The 20,462-nt window shown below is 36.5% G+C and overlaps 2 protein-coding genes, 1 long non-coding RNA gene and 1 other non-coding gene across 5 annotated transcripts in view; 3 read left to right on the top strand and 1 right to left on the bottom strand.

Annotated features, from left to right (window-relative positions):
• LOC145802065 (uncharacterized) overlaps positions 1 to 20,462 on the top strand; it is a 225,703-nt gene that overhangs the window by 41,322 nt on the left and 163,919 nt on the right. The gene's annotated exons all lie outside the window — the stretch shown is intronic.
• On the top strand, positions 6,359 to 11,291 carry LOC114315181 (protein NRT1/ PTR FAMILY 4.6). 2 transcript variants are annotated; one of them, XM_028261771.2, is made up of 6 exons: positions 6,359 to 6,376; positions 6,474 to 6,531; positions 6,645 to 6,732; positions 6,847 to 7,064; positions 9,291 to 9,731; positions 10,099 to 11,291. In XM_028261771.2, the coding sequence occupies exons 2-6, from the start codon at positions 6,529 to 6,531 to the stop codon at positions 11,074 to 11,076; spliced, it is 1,728 nt and encodes a 575-aa protein (XP_028117572.2). In that variant the 5' UTR covers positions 6,359 to 6,376; positions 6,474 to 6,528; the 3' UTR covers positions 11,077 to 11,291. The 2 variants fall into 2 exon arrangements, with proteins under 2 accessions (XP_028117572.2, XP_082750557.1); XM_082894431.1 differs by lacking the exon at positions 6,359 to 6,376 and having other exon boundaries at positions 6,395 to 6,531.
• TRNAA-AGC (transfer RNA alanine (anticodon AGC)) lies at positions 11,645 to 11,717 on the top strand. The gene has a single exon. It is a non-coding gene; the product is annotated as a tRNA-Ala (tRNA).
• LOC114314978 (aldehyde oxidase GLOX) lies at positions 11,818 to 13,869 on the bottom strand. Its single transcript, XM_028261554.2, has one exon. It carries the CDS (start codon positions 13,758 to 13,760, stop codon positions 12,012 to 12,014), a length of 1,749 nt encoding a protein of 582 aa, XP_028117355.2. The 5' UTR covers positions 13,761 to 13,869; the 3' UTR covers positions 11,818 to 12,011.

Genomic DNA, 20,462 nt, shown 5'->3' with positions numbered 1-20,462 from the left:
TGTTGGTCGGTAGGCCACACAATTGGTTGGCAGCCTATATTGGTGGCCAGTAGCCTACAGTGGTGGCCGGCAGGTCCCAGGGTTTTTAGGTTTGAAAAACTATGGTTTTGGCCCAAAACAAGGCAAAAGGTGTGTAGGGTTGAAGGCTCAAAGTTGTGGCATTCTGCTGAGGACTTCGAGCACCTAACAAGCATATACAAATTCATCATTGGGTGCGTAAGTGGTGGCACCCAAGTCATAAGGGCGGTAAAAAATGGGGTGTCTACAGTGCCGTATGAGATCTCGACTCGAGACGTAAGATTGCCAAAATGACTTGCCTAACTGAAAAAGAGCTGCAAAAACTAGACAAAAACATCATCACAGATATGAGAAATAAGTTTCCAAGCGTTAATAGAAATAGAACTATGGGATGACTAAATTCTTATCCTCGTCTTCCCTAAAGACTCCTCGGTGCAGAAGGTAGAGATGAAGATCGTTATCTGGTGAGAATTCCCAGTTACCTGAGACAATCAAGTAGTCATCTCTAGTGCCTTTGTTGGAGTCAGGGAGGTCGGCTATTAGTTTGTACTTAGTGGATATGGGCTTGAGGAAGTAAGTGTAGCCGCTTTTGGATTTGAGGCCACAAATGGTGTAGCAGTACTGAAGGTCGGACAGAGTTATCCTAGCTTTCTCTTGGTGTGCCAACTCGGCGACACCATTGATGACCCTAAAGGTGTTGATTGCTAGTTGCATAGGGTTAAGTTTGTAAAAATGGATAACTTTCCTAAAGAAAATGTCAAGGGGGAATTTGATTCCACACTTAATTATAGAGACTACTAGAAATGGGTAGAAGGTCTCTCCTGGCATGATCGAGTCCTCCTTCCTAGCCAACCCAAGGTGCACATCGGCTGGGATAGAGAACTCTTGGCAGAAATACTAGGGGTGTCTACCCTTCACTTAAACATCCCCATGATGTCAGCTTGAAGTGGTTGGTGCTAGATTTCAAAGAAAAGAAGTTGGTGTAGGATTTGAAGACCTAGGCTAGACCCTAATGGTTCTAAGGCAAGGGTTCTAGTCGTTTAGAGAAGATTTCGTTTCAATTTTTTTAAGGCAACAGTGTTCTAATTCAAACACCAAGCCCAAATATACGAAGATGAAGAAGATGCAAAGGCAAGAATTTGGAAAAACAAACCCAGAGAATGGAAAAGACATGATTCAGAACTAAGAAAAAGGCAGAAAATAATAGCAAAAGAATGAGTGCAAGTGGTGAGAAACAATGATCCAAGAACACAAAGGAACACACTCGGGCTTCAACAAAATTGCATATACAAAAATAGTACATAGAGAATGACAAATCCATAAACATTGAGTAGGTGTGTGCAAGGCAACGTACAAGAACCATAAGCAGTATAAATAACAGTCAAGAACACAGGGGCAAACTTTGAAGCAAAAAAAAGATTCAAGAACAAGAATTGGTTCACCATATCTAGAGCATGAAAAATGGCAAGCAAATCATGGAGTAAATGAATAAATTGATACAAGGAACAGGAAATGTACAAACAGTTCACAACAATGTCATATGCAAGAACAATAAGGAACTAAAAGTGGAGTGAGGAAATTGAGAACTTACCGAATGGAGCCAACGAAATGGACGCCGAAATGAAGATCACCAGAGTCAGACGGAGACGATCACTGGAATGAAACGACAAAAGGCTCGCAAGAGGTGATGAACAAACGGTTGTAGGGAAAGCTTCGAAGCTTGGCAATGGTGAAGAGAGAGAGAGAGAGAGAGAGAGAGAGAGAGAAAAAATTTGGAAAGAGAGAGAATTGTGCTTGCAAAGTAAAGAGACAGAGAGATGGAGAGAAATTTTGTTAAAAAATGAAAGGGCGAAAAAAATTGATAATGTTTCCTTGGATGACGTGCTTGTCAGGTGGTGCGGCAAAAACCACGTGATTTGATGGCGCGGGACAGGTACGAGCCAATAGGAATGAGCCATGTAGAAGAAACGGTAATAGTGATGGTACGTGACAGCTCATGTGCACCAGGAATGCGGTTCTTGATTCTTGATATGGTGGGCATTCGAGTTATGGTTATTTGAAGCCGACGAGTTTTGATCTCAGTCGGGATAGTGTCATTGTTTGGCCGATATGATTGAATGATCGAACGATATAGGTTCCATCACCTTAGGTTGCCGAGATAATAGAACCTACGGGGCAGTTGTGGGGAAGTATTTTACGAATGATGCTACGTGGCCAAGATAGCCCTGATATGTCGGCTAAGGTGCCACGTGGATAAGTCTTGTTACCGAGGTGACCACGGCATTGTTGAGATGTTCTGCAGTAATGCTAGAATCCCGAGGTATTCGGATAAGGGACAAGAGTCCTAGAATAGAAGAGGCTCTCAGTCTGGAAAATGATAAGGCTCATGAGGGGTTTATCCCTATCTAGCCAAGAGTCCAAGATGAGCATTGAGCTTGAGTCCAATGAGGTGAGGCTTCTAGAGGATTAGGTCACTGTTGGTTATAAAAGTGAGGCACTTTCGTGGGTTTGAGGAAAGTTTTTGACTTGTGAGTTCAAGTATTGTTTTGATATCTGTGAGAGATAAGATTGACTAACTTGATCGTCGGAGTGCTCCCAAGTGGACGAACCACCACGGTATTCTCATCTTCTTGTTGCCAAGTAGTTGGCTCAATCTATTCTGCCAGTACTTTCTAGCTAAGTTCCCCGTTTGGTTGTATCGTCAGAAATCAACACCCACAGTAAGTGGTTGTATGTGCCCTGTGTTTGCATTTGACATGTAGAAAATTGTTGTTAACGTACATCGTAATGTGAATATACCATGCAAGAATGTTAGACCCAACTGGAGCTTACTGTGATGTGTTATATATGTGACAATATGGTTCGTGTTTATGGGAAAATTTTGACGAATGGCATTGTCGCATAACGGCGACATCAGGTGACAGTGATATGGGGGTTGGAGTGTATGCTAAAGGATGTATGATGTGGGTGGGGTTGTTTGGCATAGCAGTGCTAGTTTTTATGTGGATGTTGTTACTAATGTTAATGTGTAACTGTGTAGTGTTAATTGCGAAATCTGGGTTTGTGATATTGGGTAACATGAGGCAAACATTGTAGTTAATTGGAAAAAAAAAAATCTTCAACAATGCCAAACAATCAATACCCATTACAAAATAATTCGACTAAAAAGGATCAAAAAAGGTAATTATGTAAACTCCAATTTCGCCAAATCCAAATATGACTTTCAAAAAAAAAAAAAAGGACTGATTGGTCTATAAGAAAACTCTTAGGACTAAATGGAATAACTATCCCTCATATGGGATTTATGGATAAATTTTCATTTTTTTATCTGATAGTTTTTAAAGATATAAAATATCTCCATTTAAAAAAAAAAAAAAAAATCAAATCAACTTTTTTTCATTCTCATGCAAAGATATCTATACTATTATAAAGTGAACACCTGTCCTGAAACTTTACTCTCCTCATGCCATGTGGCAGTATTTTTTATTTTTTAAAAAAACAGTTAAACAAAGAGATGGGTAAGGCTTGAACCCATGACCATGGGTTTAAGTACGAGGACTCATACCAGTTAAGTTAAGAATACATTATAATATTAATTTCATTATTATTTTTTTTATTCCTACTTATTTAAATTTCACAAACATTGTGTGTGCCACCCACCAGTATATATATATATATATATATATACACACACGTGTACATGCGAGTCCTTTCTTTGCATTTGTGATTCCAATTATGTATTTATTTATTTATATTTTTTTTGAGGGTGGAGGTGGAGGAGCATTCATTTTTATTTTTATTTATTTTTTGGGTCAGGGTGGGGGTGGGGGAGCAATCATTTTTAATATGTAACCGAAGCAAAAGACCTTTTTTTATTTTATTTTATTTTTTTATGTTTTTAGGGTGAGGATGGGGTGGGGGAGCATTCATTTTTAATATGTAACTGAAGCAAAAGACTTTTTTTTTTTTTTTGATATAACTATAGATATTAAAAAAAATCTCACTAAAATAAATTGGGAGCATTCATTTTTAATTTGTAAGCGAAGTAAAGGAATCTCATTATATTGTTAATATTGTTGTCATTAAAATATTATTTGACGTTTGAAATATGTTGTACACTAATCAATATTTAGGAATAATTTCTTTTAACAATTAATTACAAATATAGAGATTATTTTCATTAGCAAACATAATCATATTATTATAAATTCCAATAACCACTATATCAAAGAACCTCATGATAAAAGTGAAACTATCAACACAATAAAGAACACTATAAAGAAGTAAATAAATACCTCCATAAGGGGAAAAAAATTATTAATCTTTGCATGTAATAAAGATTTAATAAATTTATAATTCAATCAAATATATAATCTAAATTTTGTTCTTACTTTAATTTGCATAGTAACAATAATTTCTACGTTTACGTATTTGAAAAAAATTAATTCTTAAAATATAACTAAATGGAACATGCATATGAACCTTTTGAGTCATTTATGTCATGCTAAAATTAGATTAAAATAAACAAATAAATAAATTGTTGGGCGAATCACACAAACAGTCCCTATAATTTGAGATTTATGTCACTTTGGTCCCTAACGTTTCAATTATGATACATTTGATCTTAAATTTTGAATCACGTTCCAAATAAGGATAATTAAAGATACTGTTACTCCATTTCAAGAGCAAAATTGTCAAATTTAATAAAATATAAATTAGTTTGACAAAAATAAATGTCAAAAAATTATTTGTACTCATCAAATTTAAAATTATATAAAAATGATAATTCTTTTATATATTTTTATTTTTATTTTTTTACAAAATAAATTTTTAGTATGTTTTTATATTATTATCATGTAATGGGTGTTATTTTTGTTGATATTTTTAGATGGTTATCATGTAATAGATGATTGTATTTGTTGGTTTGGATGATTATAATGTAATAGATGGTTATTAGGTTTTTATTGGGTAATTGATATGTTTAATATATGAAATATTTATAATTTTTAATTTTTTTTATTTAATGGATTTGTTTTATAATGAAATCAAAGTTGTCGCAATATTTGACTTTTGATAAAATAGAAACTAATTTAATGAAAATAAATATCAAAAACATTTCTTTTAAAAAAAGTATTTTTACTCTCCTAAAAGATAAAATTATATAAAATAGTGTTTTTTTAATTTTTTTCACCAATTTAATTTTTAATTTCTTCGAAAAAAATTTAAAATAGATTTTGAAAATTGTACCAAACAGAACTTTATAACCAAGAAAGTTTCAACATTATTCATTAAAAAAAAAAAGCCATTACATTTCAAACAACATACAAGTTAACCAACACAAAATAAGTTGTATGACGATTTTGCTTTTAAAATTGACCATTAAAGAAACATCTTTGATTATCTTTGTTTGGAATAAGATTCAAAATTTAGAGTCAAATGTTTAATTGAAAAGTTTGGAACTACAGTGATACAAATCTCAAATTATATGGACGATTAGGGTAATTCATCTTAAATTGTTTAGAAAATAATTATTTAAATTCAAAATATTTGTGTTGATTTTGTTTTTAAAAAAATGGGAATTGAGAGAATCCAGGTGTTAAAAAAAAAAAAAAACAAACATAGGAGACTTTTTTTTAAGATTCTTGATATTAAAATTTTATTAGATAAAAAGTATACAATATTTTTATAGTAGTTAGAGTTCTTCAACATTTTCACATACAAAATTCGACTTAGAGAAATTTGTATCCGACTCAGAGAAATTTTAACTTAACTTAAAAAAATTTTGGTCTTGATACAGAGAAATTTTTCTAATTTCATGAAAAAATTTAAAATTTCTTTGATATGATCATAAATTTTTTTTATCAAAATACCTTAACTAATAAAGAAAATCTTCAATTTCTCCTACTATACAAGTTAGAAAAAAAAAATGTTCAACTAATTTTCTCCAAAACATAAACATAAAAAACAAAATAAAACTACCTAAGCAACCCGATCCATCTCTTTCTCTCTCCTCGAAGTCAGTGAGTGCCAAACAAACAAACAAAATGCTATAACTACCGAAATTTAAACAATAGAAAACAAAATGCTATAACTACCGAAATTTAAACAATAAAAAACAGAAAAAATCTTGCGCACTAAAATTAAACACCAAGATCCTCTAGAGTGAAATTTCTCTAAAGTTTCCTAGACTGTTATATTGTGTGGTTGGGATTTACTGGTAAATCACATCAGAAAAATTGATGTGACTTATCAATAAATCTCAACCATACAATGTAGCACTCTAAGAAATTTTAGGAAAAAATCAATCCTTGCTCAAAATTAAAGTCATCTACTCAGGGGTCTAGACCATTCTCTTGAGGTTGGATCTTCTTTCTCTCTCACTCTTTTTAATCACCCACCATTGATATATATTTATATCCCTCTTGTTTCTTATCCAAAAGTGTTCCCAATTCCAGAAATCCACATCTCACCTTCCTCAACTTGAAAGCAAAGGAGAAAAAGGGAAAAAAAATGGTGGGTTCTTCCTCATCCCTTGTCTACTTTTATTCACTCTCAACTTCTTGTTTTCATTTTTTTTTTCTTTTTGAAAAACAAAAACACAAACACACATATAATTCATGTTGCAGGAAACATGGCAAGGCTATGTGGATTGGAGGAACAGGCCTGCACTCAATGGGCGCCATGGCGGCATGCTCGCTGCCTCCTTTGTTCTTGGTAAGTCAACTCCTTCTTCATTCTCTGCAAATATTGATAATCCTCTTTGCATGTTGTAATAAAAATACATGTATGATTGTGAAAATGATTATTTTGATGATGTTGGACTTGTAGTTGTGGAGGTACTGGAGAACTTGGCATTTCTGGCAAATGCAAGCAACTTGGTGAGATACATGTCGGAATACATGCATTTTTCTCCATCGAAATCAGCCAATTCTGTCACAAATTTCATGGGGACTGCCTTCCTTCTTGCCCTCCTAGGTGGTTTCTTATCTGATGCTTTCTTCACTTCTTACTACATCTACCTCTCAAGTGCCCTCGTTGAGTTTCTGGTACTGTTTTCCCATCCCTCTCTTAAATGTCGTCCATACGTATTGATATTTAAGACTTTTGATAATCATTATTTATCGATATATCAACTGTGGCTATTCAATACAATTTGATATTTGACTGTATCATTAACATGATATGTTATATAATATTATTATTTAAAATCATCATATCAACTATCTTTTTTATGATGCCATTAATTCTATTGTTTATATGAAATTTAACTTTAATGTGTTGATATTTTACTTTGTGTGGATATATATTACATCCACTTGCACGAATATTAAATGAAATGGAATCACATATGTTTTGAGGTGTGTGCCAGTTTTTACCCTAAATGAATGAACATGTCTACTACTTGCTGACACGTTTGCCTCTTTGACATTTTTAGTATGGACAAATCTCAAATCCGTGGTACTGTAAAATCTTATTTTACAACAATTATAAAAAGTATTAAATTTTAAACTTTAAAGATGGTTTTAGTGATATAGCAAAGGTTTTTTTTTTTTTTTTTTTTTTTTTTTTTTAAAAAAAAGGAACTTACACGCATCATAGCACATATGGGCCTCACACCCATTAGAATTTAGAGCTCCTCTAGAGCTCTCAATCTTTATTTTTTATTTTATTTTATGAAATATAAATTTATATTGTGTTTGATATAAGTATTTTTTGTGTATTAAATTTGTACAAAAAAAGACTTTGAGTTTGGTCTAGTGGTCTTATAGTCACATCTTAGAATGTAGTGAAGGGAGGGCAGGGGTCGTCACTGGGATTTGAGCTGATGGAGTAGCGGTGACCCTTTTAGTTGTAATCTAATTTTATTAACTTAGGCTATCTCCAACTGTGTACCAAATTCATCTCAAAATTTAAATTTGGTACAAAGTATCATTTTTTCTACTCCAATAATTTCATCAAATAGATATCAAATTAAGAATATCAAATACGTTTCACCAAAAGGAGGATGTCTGGCACCTTTTAGCATTTTATTGTGCATAGCCGTTGAGTATTAGACCTATCGGACTACCGGCCGAACGTCCGGTCGTATGTCCACCTGGTCATTCTGTTAGTTGAAAAATTCCCACAACACATTTGAGGGTAGTAGGGGCAAATGCATTGCATGCAGATTCTATGTTCAAAGTGCCAAAAAAACACCATAGGACCATCCATAATTGTGGCAGAGTCTCTGAAATGCTTTGTGAATCTGGGAATCACTTTTCTCTCTGAGCATTTTGCTTATCAAATCCAAGAATTAATGCAAGCCCTTCTTCTTATGCACCAAAAAAAAAAAAACCGACACCACAAATCAGCAACAATCGATTCAACCCAGAAAACATTATGATCCCAAACAAATAATCCACAAATTTCTCTAGCAAAAGCGTTCTTTGCAAAAGTGGGTCTGGCTCAAATTGAGAATCTTGGAGTAGTTGAAGAAGAAAAGCAAAGCAATTGTTGTTGGGTTTATTTTTCCAGAGTGAATGAACAGTCCCGAGCTCTTCTTATGCTTTCGAACAATCTCAAAAGGCGATTTCTAATGTGAGGAAACAAAGAAAATAAAAATACAAAGCGATCCAAGGACAGATAGAAACACAGTATGTATGTATGTGTATATAGTTGGAGAGAGAGAGAGAGAGAGAGAGAGAAAAGAAGATGGGTTTGTGTTGGTAAGAAAGATCAAGTAGTACACCCCCCCAGAGCTTGAAGACTGTCTACAGAGTTTATAGAGATCGTCACCATAAGACCAAGACCAGAAATGAAGGGAAACAGATTTTTCGGATTACCCTTGCCCGTTGTCCTCTCGGTTGACCGGCATTTCGCTGACAGCCAAAAATACACTGTTGGAGAGCTGGATATTAGATAGGGGAATTCTTCAAATTTTTTACTCAAATTTGATGAAATATTTGATATATTGTTGGAGATGCCTTAACTAACATCCTAAAATCTTGGACGAACAAAAAAAAAACAAATTTCTTGTACAAAAAAATTCATGATTGAGGTGTACATCTCGAACTTATATGCAAGATTGTAACCTGAAAGATAAGAAGAAGAAAAAGAAATAAATAATAATTGAATCTACTAGGTTAATGGGTTGGTTTGAAATTTAACTTTAATTTAGATAAACATAAGCTCAGACCCAAAGAAAAACAGATTTATGTGCATTATTTCTCCTATCAGATTTAACTAGAGCATTCATTAATATCCAATTTTGATTGATTGTTCCATGAAAACAGGGCTTGATCATACTAGCAGTGCAAGCTCACTCACCTTCCCTAAAGCCACCAGCATGCAGTGTTGACACCCCTACCATCCCATGCCAGCAAGTCAGCGGTGGCAAAGCTGCAATGCTGTTCATAGGCCTATACCTTGTGGCACTAGGCGTCGGAGGCATAAAAGGATCACTACCAGCACATGGAGCTGAGCAGTTCGACGAAAGCAGCCCACATGGAAGGAAGCAGAGGTCGACTTTCTTCAACTACTTCGTCTTCTGCCTCTCATGTGGAGGTCTAATTGCTGTGACATTTGTGGTATGGATTGAGGACAACAAGGGCTGGCAATGGGGCTTTGGTATTTCCACTTTGGCAATATTGTTGTCCATTCCAATTCTTCTTGCTGGTTCTTGTTTTTACAGGAACAAGGTACCTTGTGGAAGTCCACTCACAACAATATGCAAGGTAACAGGACTCCTCTAGATCAAATTAAGTTGCTTTCCTTAACTTCTGTCTAAAAAACAGATGAAAAAATGCTTATGTCAATCTCACATCAAGTATTGAAGGGCACATAATAACCTTTTAGCGCATCTATTTATGCCAAATATTATCATTCAAAGAGGCAAAACACCCTACATATTCAGCTCTCGGCAGTGGAGTGAAAAATTTCGATTATAATCATCAATTGGTACCATGATAAATATTGCACATTGAAATTTCACCAGTCTTTAAGTTTGTAGCTTCATCCTCCTGATTAAACAGCTGACAAGTTTTCTTTTCTTTTTCTTTTTTTGTTTTTGTGGGGGGTGTGTGTGTGTGTGAAATTCGATAGGTTCTGTTAGCGGCCATTCTGGACACTTGCCTAAGCAGAAGTTCTAGCAATGCAATCACGAGCATGGGGACAAGCCCTTCCCCTCCAACCCCAATTAGCAAGGAAGAAGAGCAATCAAACACCAAAACCATAGATCTCATTGAAACCCCAACAAAAAGCCTTAAATTCCTGAACAGGGCAGTGGTGGAAAAGCCAGTCCACAGAGGACTAGACTGTTCATTACAAGAAGTAGAAGAAGTCAAGATTGTGCTAAAAATTCTCCCAATATTCGCTTGCACGATCATGCTCAACTGCTGCCTAGCTCAACTCTCCACCTTTTCGGTCCAACAAGCCGCCACCATGAAAACAAAACTTGGATCCTTAAAAGTCCCACCTGCTTCCCTTCCCATCTTCCCTATCCTCTTCATCATGATTCTGGCACCGGTCTACGACCATTTCATTATCCCATTTGCTCGTAAATTGACAAAATCTGAAATGGGTATCACTCATCTACAAAGAATAGGTGTCGGTCTAGTGCTATCCATCGTAGCCATGGCAGTGGCGGCTCTAGTTGAAATCAAACGCAAAAGGGTTGCTTTTGACTTGGGCCTACTTGATTCTCGCAACCCATTACCCATTTCATTCTTTTGGATTGCTTTTCAGTACTTGTTTTTGGGTTCGGCCGATCTTTTCACCTTAGCTGGATTGTTAGAATTTTTCTTCACCGAGGCACCTGTAAGCATGAGGTCTCTGGCAACATCTCTCTCATGGGCGTCTCTGGCTATGGGATACTATCTCAGCACTGTGATTGTCTCCATTGTCAATGGTATCACGGGAAGCTCTAAGCACTGCAACCCATGGCTCTCCGGTAGCAACTTGAATCACTATCATTTGGACCGGTTTTACTGGCTAATGTGTGTGCTAAGTGGCTTGAATTTCTTGCACTACCTTTTCTGGGCTAACCGATACAAGTACAGATCAAAAAGGGCAAACAAGTGAAATTGAAATTATAGCAGTTGAAGATCAATGTTAGATCGAAGTAAACTTTCCCGTCTCAATTAGCCAATCATAAATGAGACTGCTTTCTTTTCTTTTTTTCTTTTTTTCGTGTTCTTCATTACCTGTCAACAAGAGATGATAGCACCATGTTTGGATACTTTGAATAATTCTCTGTTAATAGAAGAATGGGGTATCAAATGGTTTATGCTCAAAGATCCAAAATGCTTTCTATTCCAAAGAAACTACTATCTTTTTGTTTTTTTGTCAACCTTGAGCTAGCAGAACTAATGGGTTGATCAGATAGGTAGAGCATAGACTGTAAAATTTAGTTCTCTCAAATTGATTTTCAATTAACTCAGTCTAAGTTGGAATGGAAGTTATTGAATACAAAATAAATAAACTTAAGCTCCTCCCTCCAGCAGAAGAGGTAATCAGAGTCAAATATGTAACCATTTTCAATGTCAATTTATGCACGTCATTTTTACTCTCAGAAGTAAAAGACAGGACAAGAAAGAACCTAAATAAATTATTCGCCGATATTACTGTAAATTTACCAAATATGCTCATTGGGGATGTAGCTCAGATGGTAGAGCGCTCGCTTAGCATGCGAGAGGTACGGGGATCGATACCCCGCATCTCCATGAATGGCAATTGATACTCATTTTCTTTTTCAGAACTTCAATTTAATGAAAAAACATGGCACATAAATAGAATTTTTACAGTAAGAAAAGAAAATAAAAATAATACAAAAAGACTTTTCTTATCATTAAATTCAAAATTAATTACATCAAAATCATTTTGAGGAAAGGAAAAATTTTGAAATGAAGTTTTTCTTTTTTAAAAAAAAAAAAAAATTACATTTGCTAACATCTATTCCTATCTCACTAAAAAAAGATTACCGTAAAAACTGAAAAATCAAGAAGTAGTTTTGATTGTCAATTATTAATCTGGATCCAAACACATTCTCCAGGTATCCCATTGTGAACCACAAACAGCATATAATACCCCGGCGGTGCAATATTTTGTGTTACAGGCGCAACCACACTAACCTTATACCCAAACATCGACAGTTTTTGGGCCCCACCAATTATATCCAAATATATCAGCCGTTGATTCATTCCGAAAGAGTGCGTGGCAAACGGCGGTGCAATCACAGCCACTTTAAAATCTTGATATAGACGGTAGGTTGCCACCATGAACGTGATAGCGAATCCCTGACCGTACGATACAACCTTATCTCTAGCCTCCACCGTTAAGATCGAAGGGCGGAGATTAGAGTACTCTTTGGCCATGTAAGGTGGCAAAAAAGCTTCCAAGCTCAATTCAGTTGGGTAAGGCATTGCCGTGAAGTTGTACTGTACGTGGGGATTACTACCCCCCACTAAGATTCTGCCATCTGGCAACAATATAGCAGCAGAGTGGTACATTCTCGGAATTGTGGTAGGGCTGAGCACAGTGAATCTCTTACTCGGATCGGGTTGGGTAGGGGAGTAAAGAACCGGGTTGAGAACCGGTCCGACCGCGTCCTCCCACCCGGCCGTCCCATTCGACGCGCCGTTAATAATAAGCACGTCACCGCTAGGTAACAGTATCATGTCCGACATGACCCGACTCATTGGCATATTTTCCATCAACCATTGAGGTTCGGGGTCTGTAACCTTTAACCTCCCACAAGTCTTAGAAGCCGCCACGTACACACTAAGTTTTTCAGCCTGGTAGAAGCCAAAGGCCGGTGCACCGCCGCATATCATGACCTCCGGCGCCGGTGAATTTCCCCGGAGAGGAAGAAGAACGGAACTACCCGTGGACGGATAGTTCCGTTTCTCTCCGGGTATTTCCGGAAACTCTTTAACAACCCGATTGTTAACGTAATCGAACGATATCGATCTCCGATTGGCGAAAATGAAAAGATTTCCATCAGGTAGAAGATGAAGAAATGGGTAGAGATTGTTTTCTTCGAACCGGTCGGTTGTGTTGTGCAAGAAGGGGAGATTAAAGAGCTCTGGTAAGGAGCCATTGATGGAGTTCTTGGGAAAGAACTCGTAGTTGAATTGTCTGCGGCCACCTACGACGATGAGCCGGCCGTCGGGGAGAATGTGGTTGGAGGAGTACCAGCGGCGGACGAGGAGTTGTTGAGGCAATTCAAACCAATCGCACTGTTCGGCGGCGGCGTCGGTGGTGGTGGAGCAGGGAGTAAAGAGGCGGATTTTCTTGTCGCCGGCGAGGTAGCCGCCGGTTTGGACTAGGGTTCCGTCGGGACGGACGGAGGCGGAGGAGCACCAGATGTTGGTGAGGACCATGAGGGGGCGGAAGGTGTTGGAAGCGACGTCGTAGAGGAGGGAATGGGCGGAGCAATCGAGTTTTAAAACGGCGTCGTTGTAGCGGCACTTGCCGGAGGGAAGAGAGAGGTTGGAGAGTCCGAAGTCGGTGCGGTCGAAGATGACGACCTTGTTGTCGTACATGAGCTGCATGTGCATGGCAGAGACGCCTATGCTGTCGTGCAGCCGAACCCATTCTCCTCCTCCGGTACCTGACGGCGTCGTTTCTTGAGGGTTTGGGAATGTGGTAGTGGTGTTGAGGGGAAATGAGTGAGAGGTGGTGAGGAGGAGGAGAGAGAAGAGAAAGAAAGAAAGGTTCTTGAAAGACATAGGTGATGATGACGACGACGACGACGACGACGACATTGTGTTTCTTGGGTTTGCTGTTTTCTGTTTCTCCGTGTGTACAAAACACCGTATAGGCTGCCACGGAGGGAGAGGAGAGGGGGTGGTGTGTTGTTGGATCGATGATCGATGATATGCATGTAAGAATTTAGGGTAGAATTATAAATTTAATCACTTTTATAAATCTAAAAAACGTAAAATTATAAATTTTTCATAATTTTGTAATTAAATTTTGAACGTACCCACCCATCAAATTCATTTTGAACGTCAACAAATTTAAGTTTATACCACTGACTTTAATCTTACTACCTGGGATTGAAGAAAAAGATTTTATTTTAAAAACAGAAAACATAAAGAATATGAGAGATTTCTATTGAAATCAAAATATTTTTCATTGAATGCAAAACACTTTTTTTACTTTTTCACATATTTTTAAAATACTTTCACTCTAATTCCCATACAAAACAATGTTCCAATACTAACACTTACCTTTTAAATTTAGGAAATTCTATAAAACGGTTATTAAATCAGTGATATTGTATGAATGAGAATGTTAGATAATTAATAAACAACATTAGATAAAATGAGTGTTACTGAGATGATGATATTAAGATGGATGTGTGACAAAATTAGGGTTACAAATGAACCGAGTTATTCATGAACAAGCTCAACTCGTTAAGGGCTCGGCTCAGCTCAGCTCGTTTAGTAAATGAGTTGAGTTCGAGTTCGAATATTAGGCTCGTTTAGTAAACGAATCGAACTCGAGCTCGCATATGCTCGGCTCGTTTATCTTTATTTAAATTATATAATAAATATATTATTCATATATTAAAAATATATAAATATATATATATATAAATAATAATATAAATACATCTTTTATATATTAAATAATATAAATAATATTTTTTATTTAAATATTTATGTTTAAATAATATAAATAATATTAAAAAAATTTATCAAGCCGAGTCAAGCCGAGCTCGAGTTTCATTAAAATTAACGAGCCGAGCTGAGCTGGAGGTCGATAAGTAAACGAGCCGAGCTTGAGCTCAGCAAAGCTCGGCTCGGCTTGGTTCGTTTGCAGCCCTAGACAAAACTAGAAGAAACTGAGTTAAGAATGAGTATATTCAATAATGGATAAGAGTATACCTATAAGGAGTCTCAATTAAGGGCTAAAGTCAGATCTTAAACTGATACCATTTTAAGTTATTAATTATGCCAAAAGTTTAGGTTGTTAAGAAATGGGCCTAACAATATATATTAAGCTATTTAATAAATAAGAGTTTCTAAATGGAATGAAAATGCCAAAACCTACCAAATCCTTATTAAAATTGTTGATAGAATTTTCATCTACTGTTGGAAGTACTGATACACTTTTGATGCTATAGACTCGACTATAATTTGACTTGATTCTGTTCAGCATCCCACTGTTGTTGTTTGTTCGTTGTCCTTCAGTAACTAGTTTTTCTTTGTTATCGAAACTAATATTTCCCTTTGCGGAAGACCTTTCATTTCCCATCTTCCCAAACAAGGCAGCTGAAGAAGAAAAGACAAATAGTTCTTGAGAGAGTTCTTGCAAGATCTGCAGCACTCTTTGACTCAGGACTAGCTAAACTTGCTTGAGGGCAAACCGAAGATGGCACAAGAACAACAGAAAACGGTGAGCTCCAATTCGAGTTTCATGATCTGGATGGACAATAGTTGGGAGTAACTGATGAAATAAAGCCTCGGGATATGCCTGAGAGGAAAAAGATAAACTCAGATGCAAGGTTGGATAAAGGATTGAAATAACAAGAGAAAGTAATAGAATCATTAAAAAAAATTAACTTCCTTGCCCTGTTTTAATATGACAAATTTAGTATAGAGGCTACGATTTGAGCAGTACGAAAAATGGCAACAATAGTAGTTCTGGCTATAACTGTAATATTTGAGATGTTCTCAAACATCATAGCCATGGGGTCAAGAATTGGGCTTGCTTCTCCAACCTGTTTGTCAATGACAATTCAATATCAAATCTCTCAAAATACATTTACAAAATTGTTTTAAAAGTTTGGGACACTAAGAACAAGTGAAGCATTTAAAAATTCAAATACAAATTATAAACCAAAATATAGTATCACAAGTATTTCCAGCTCGAGATCCAAAGAACTACTAGTCCACAACATTGCAGGTGTATTAAGGAATATTAAGAGATAATGATACCTTGAGTGATAACTCCACAAGGCACTCATCAACTGCCACCCGAAATTTTCTGTGCAATTGATTATCTTAGCTCTTAAATTTGCATCATCAAGTAAGTAATGAATGCTTTTTCGAAGGTGCCTCATAACATCTGTTATTTGTTTGAACTGTTTTTGTGTGTGTGTGTGTGTGTGTGGGTAAAGGGATAAATCATTTACTTTCTTAGTACATAGCACGCCTCAACCATTTGGTAATGCAAGCTTTAAAATCTTATTGTGAACTGAGAATCGTATGGTTTAGAAAGAAGGGTTCTTCTTCTGAAATCAGATTCATGGCAATATAGGTCCTTTCGAATACAAGGTCAGACATGAATTTCCCAAAATATGCTTAAGAAATTAAAGGGAAAAATAAAAACGAAAATTAAGTTCATGTTTTCGCATTTGTTTAATTTTCGTTCCTAAGACTAAAATTCAGCTCAAGAGTATCCTTAATCCAAATTGGAATCTCTCGAAATATGCTTAATCCACTCACATTTCTCTGTCTCCCTCTCTTTGGTTTTGCTGCTAAGAAATGCCCGAAAAGAAATTCAATTTCATGTTTTATGTTTGTTTTAAGTTGCCCCAAATTTGAATTTTATGCTTCATGTGGATCTGATCATATATCTTGATTTTGCCTCCGTTATTTTGTTGTCATTTTGTTTGGGGCTATGTTTTTGGTTTTGGATGGAGATTCTCTTGTTGTTCAAATTGTGAAATTAATTAAATAGATTTATGAAGAAATCAAAATTATATACCAAAAACATATACTGATAATTACAACTAAATTTCAACAGAAATACAAAAAACAATAAAATGATAAAGAAACCAAACCGAAGCCTGCACGGTAGCAGTTTCCTTAAAACAGATTTCGCCGCCTCACGGGTCGAGTGCTTGAGGAATCCCGGCGTCTGTCTCCCAGGATACGACGGTCAAAAACCAGCTACGGCAGAAGCACTCTCTGTCTAACTTAGCGAACAAAAACAGTGGCAGCACTCTCTCACAATAGGAACTTTCTGGCAAACTGACTAAAGAATGGAAGAAGCAATTTCTGTGTTGGAGACTTGATAGGAGGGTCTCAATTTATACATGTATAGGGGAGAGATGAGAAGCCTCCAGCCTTTATGGCTGGTCACTAATGCACCATTAACCTCTGCAACAAAGGCAGGAGTTACAAACCCCATTAATGCACTATTAAACTCTGCAATAAATGCATGAGTTACAAACTCCATTAATGCACTATTAAACTCTGCAATAAAGGCATAAGTTACAAACCCCGTTAACTCTTTCATGAAGCTAACTTCATAGGGCAATTTCTCATTCAATTTCCAATGGTTCTGGCTATACTATTTGTGGTGTAAAGATCTCATTGCAAAGTATCTAGACCCACTTGGACCCAACACAATAGATGGTTGGGACCCACTTTAATATTTAATTAAAGTCACCAAAAAACCATTTTTTCCAACAATCCCCAACATGAATAAAAATTGACCAAAAGACTCAACAAACGGACATCGATCAACAATAATGACTCGAAGAGAGTGCAACGAACTAGCCCCGATATCAAAGAAGGTAGCTTTTGGCTTTGAACCTCTCCCAATGAAAACCTATCGAGTTTACTGGCTGATCAGTGAATAAGACATCTTGAACTGCTCTGCCGTTTATATAAACTGAGACAATAGATCTCACATGGGAATTACTCCTACCACCATTCTGTTCTCACTGATGTGCCCTATGTGGCCCTGGGCACTAGCCTGGTTCAGCGAGTGGTTTCAAAGAATCTTGGCCTGCCCAATTCTTCTAGAAGCGGCCCCATTTCAAACTCACATAGGTGACTCTACTTGAGTATCCTGCTATACTCTGCTCAACAGCTTAACACACTAGAGTCATTAAAAGCTTAGCTTAACCTCTACACTTGCAGGTATCACTGATAGAAGGAATGGCTGGAGGTTTAACCTCCTCAGTGACATACCACCATTACACGCAATTAGGTTGTCCCATTGAACCTAGATCTTGGGATCTCTAGTCAACTAAGTTAGGTTTCCATTCCGATAACTTCCAAAGGCCTCAACCTCATTCCTCTTGACGACGTTTCAACTAACACTCGATTTAACCCTTTGGTTAGCGGATCCGCAATGTTGTCCTTAGACTTTACATAGTCTATAGAGACAACTCCATTCGAGAGTAGTTTTCGTATGGAATTATGTCTACGACGGATATGTCTAGACTTTCCATTATACATATTACTCTGTGCCCTACCAATTGCAGATTGACAATCACAATGAATACAAATAGCTGGCACAGGTTTAGACCAACGTGGAATATCTTCAAAGAAATGGTGTAGCCATTCAGCTTCTTCTGTTGCTTTATCTAAAGCAATAAACTCTAATTCCATCGTTGATCTAGATATACACGTTTGCTTGAAAGATTTCCAAGACACGGTTGCCCCACCAAGATTGAACACATATCCACTAGTGGACTTTGAGTCCTTTATGCCTGATATCTAATTTGCATCACTATAGCCTTCAAACACCGCTGGATATCGAGTATAATGCAGTCCATAATCCCGAGTGTAGCGTAAACACCTTAACACCCGCACAATGCCCTTCCTATGAGAAGCATCGGGATTACTTGTGTATCTACTAAGCCTGCCAACTGAATAAGCTATATCTGGCCTAGTACAACTCATCAGATACATTAAACTTCCAATTACCCGAGAATATTCTAACTAAGAGACACTTTCTTTATTATTCTTGGTAAAATGTAGACTTAAGTCTACAGGTGTCGATGACACACTCGTATCTGATCCACTAAACTTCTCAAGTATCTTATCAACATAATGAGACTGAGATAGTACAATTCCGCCAGAGATTCTGGTAATCTTAATTCCCAGAATAACATCTGCAATACCCATATCTTTCATGTCAAATTTAGAGTTTAACAACTTCTTGGTAGTTTTAATCATTTCATTGTTACTACCTATAATAAGCATATCATCAACATATAGACACAAAATGACATAACCTCTGTCAGTGTCTTTGACTAAATACACTTGTCATGTAACGCCCTCAAAATAATAACATTAAACCCATCAAATAAGTCATGCATTGATATGTAAAAGTTCCACCTTCTTCCATTCATCAGAATTCATTACATAAGTATTACATGTTAACAACTAAAGCAAATGCCCTATGGGCTTACAGCTTTCCAAGTTAACACTTGGTTACAACAAAAGAGTACTAACTCATTACACATTAAGCCCTTGGCTTGAATTTACATGTAATACATCAAAAAGTAAAACGACAAAAGTATGTCCGCCTCTAGCCTCCCAAGCTATGTCCTTGGAGGTGGCATGCTACCTGTACCTGAAAATGATATTCCCATATAGGGTGAGCCACAGCCCAGTAGAAATACACTAAACCAACCATGAACAATGACTAAAAGATTAGCAATTGATAGATGGCCAACACTGATACATTCACATAAATTACATATTTATGTCATACGACTTATGAGTCCAAGTTACTTTTCATTTTCCCCTTTTTCAACAGATAGACATATAAGCTCTATCCACATTCTCAACAGATATGTATAAAAACTATATCCCACATTCACAGATAAGCATATAAGCTGTATCCACATTCTCAACAGATATGTATAACAACAATATCTCATATTCACAGATAAGCCTATAAGCTGTATCCACACTTCACAAAGATAAGCATATTAGCTCTATCTTCACTTCTCTAGACAAGCATATGAGCTGTATCTACGGAGTTCATCCCCTATCTTCTCCCAATACTATCCGGTTTAGAGGTACATCCCCCATCTTCCCCTAAACCGCGGAGTACATCCCCCATCTCCTCCTCTACACATAACGTATACAAACACATTGGTTCTATATACAATCACTCAATACATACAATTAATGTATTCTATCAACCGTCACATTCCATTGATTAGTTTCCGTTTACCTAATCATCATGCATTGTCTACAACAATCACGACTATCCTCCACCGATAGCCCAAAGCAGTTATTTCTAAACAGAAAATAAATGCACAAATGGATATTCAATCAACATTTCATTTCGGTGTGTGATAAACAATTCAACTACACCCTTTAACCCCATACATTCCCAATCTCGACAATTCCATTTCTTTTCCTCATTTCTCACAATTAATTATCCCAATTAATCAACCAATGTAATTAGGTCATTTTCCATAATTACCATTTCAACCCTTAGGTCCCATTTTCATCAATGATTCAACATTTATTCCATTTCTCTATGCCAAACATACATCTAGGTTTATTATGAATAAAACCCCAACTTTTGTAAAATAACACAAAAGCCCCAAACTTTCACAAAATTACCAAACCAACCCCAACATCTCAAAATACCAAAATTTAAAGACAAAATCCATAGAGAGGAGTAGGATATCCCTACCTCAAATTCGGAGCCCCAAAGGAGAAGATGTCAAAACCCAACGTGCTCCAAATCCCGAAATT

This window comes from Camellia sinensis, chromosome 11 (genome assembly GCF_055761805.1).
Source record: "Camellia sinensis isolate YWXY chromosome 11, ASM5576180v1, whole genome shotgun sequence".
NCBI classification, from domain to species: Eukaryota; Viridiplantae; Streptophyta; class Magnoliopsida; order Ericales; family Theaceae; genus Camellia; species Camellia sinensis.
Note: the sequence above shows the minus strand (reverse complement) of the source record. Positions and strands in the feature narration are given on the sequence as shown.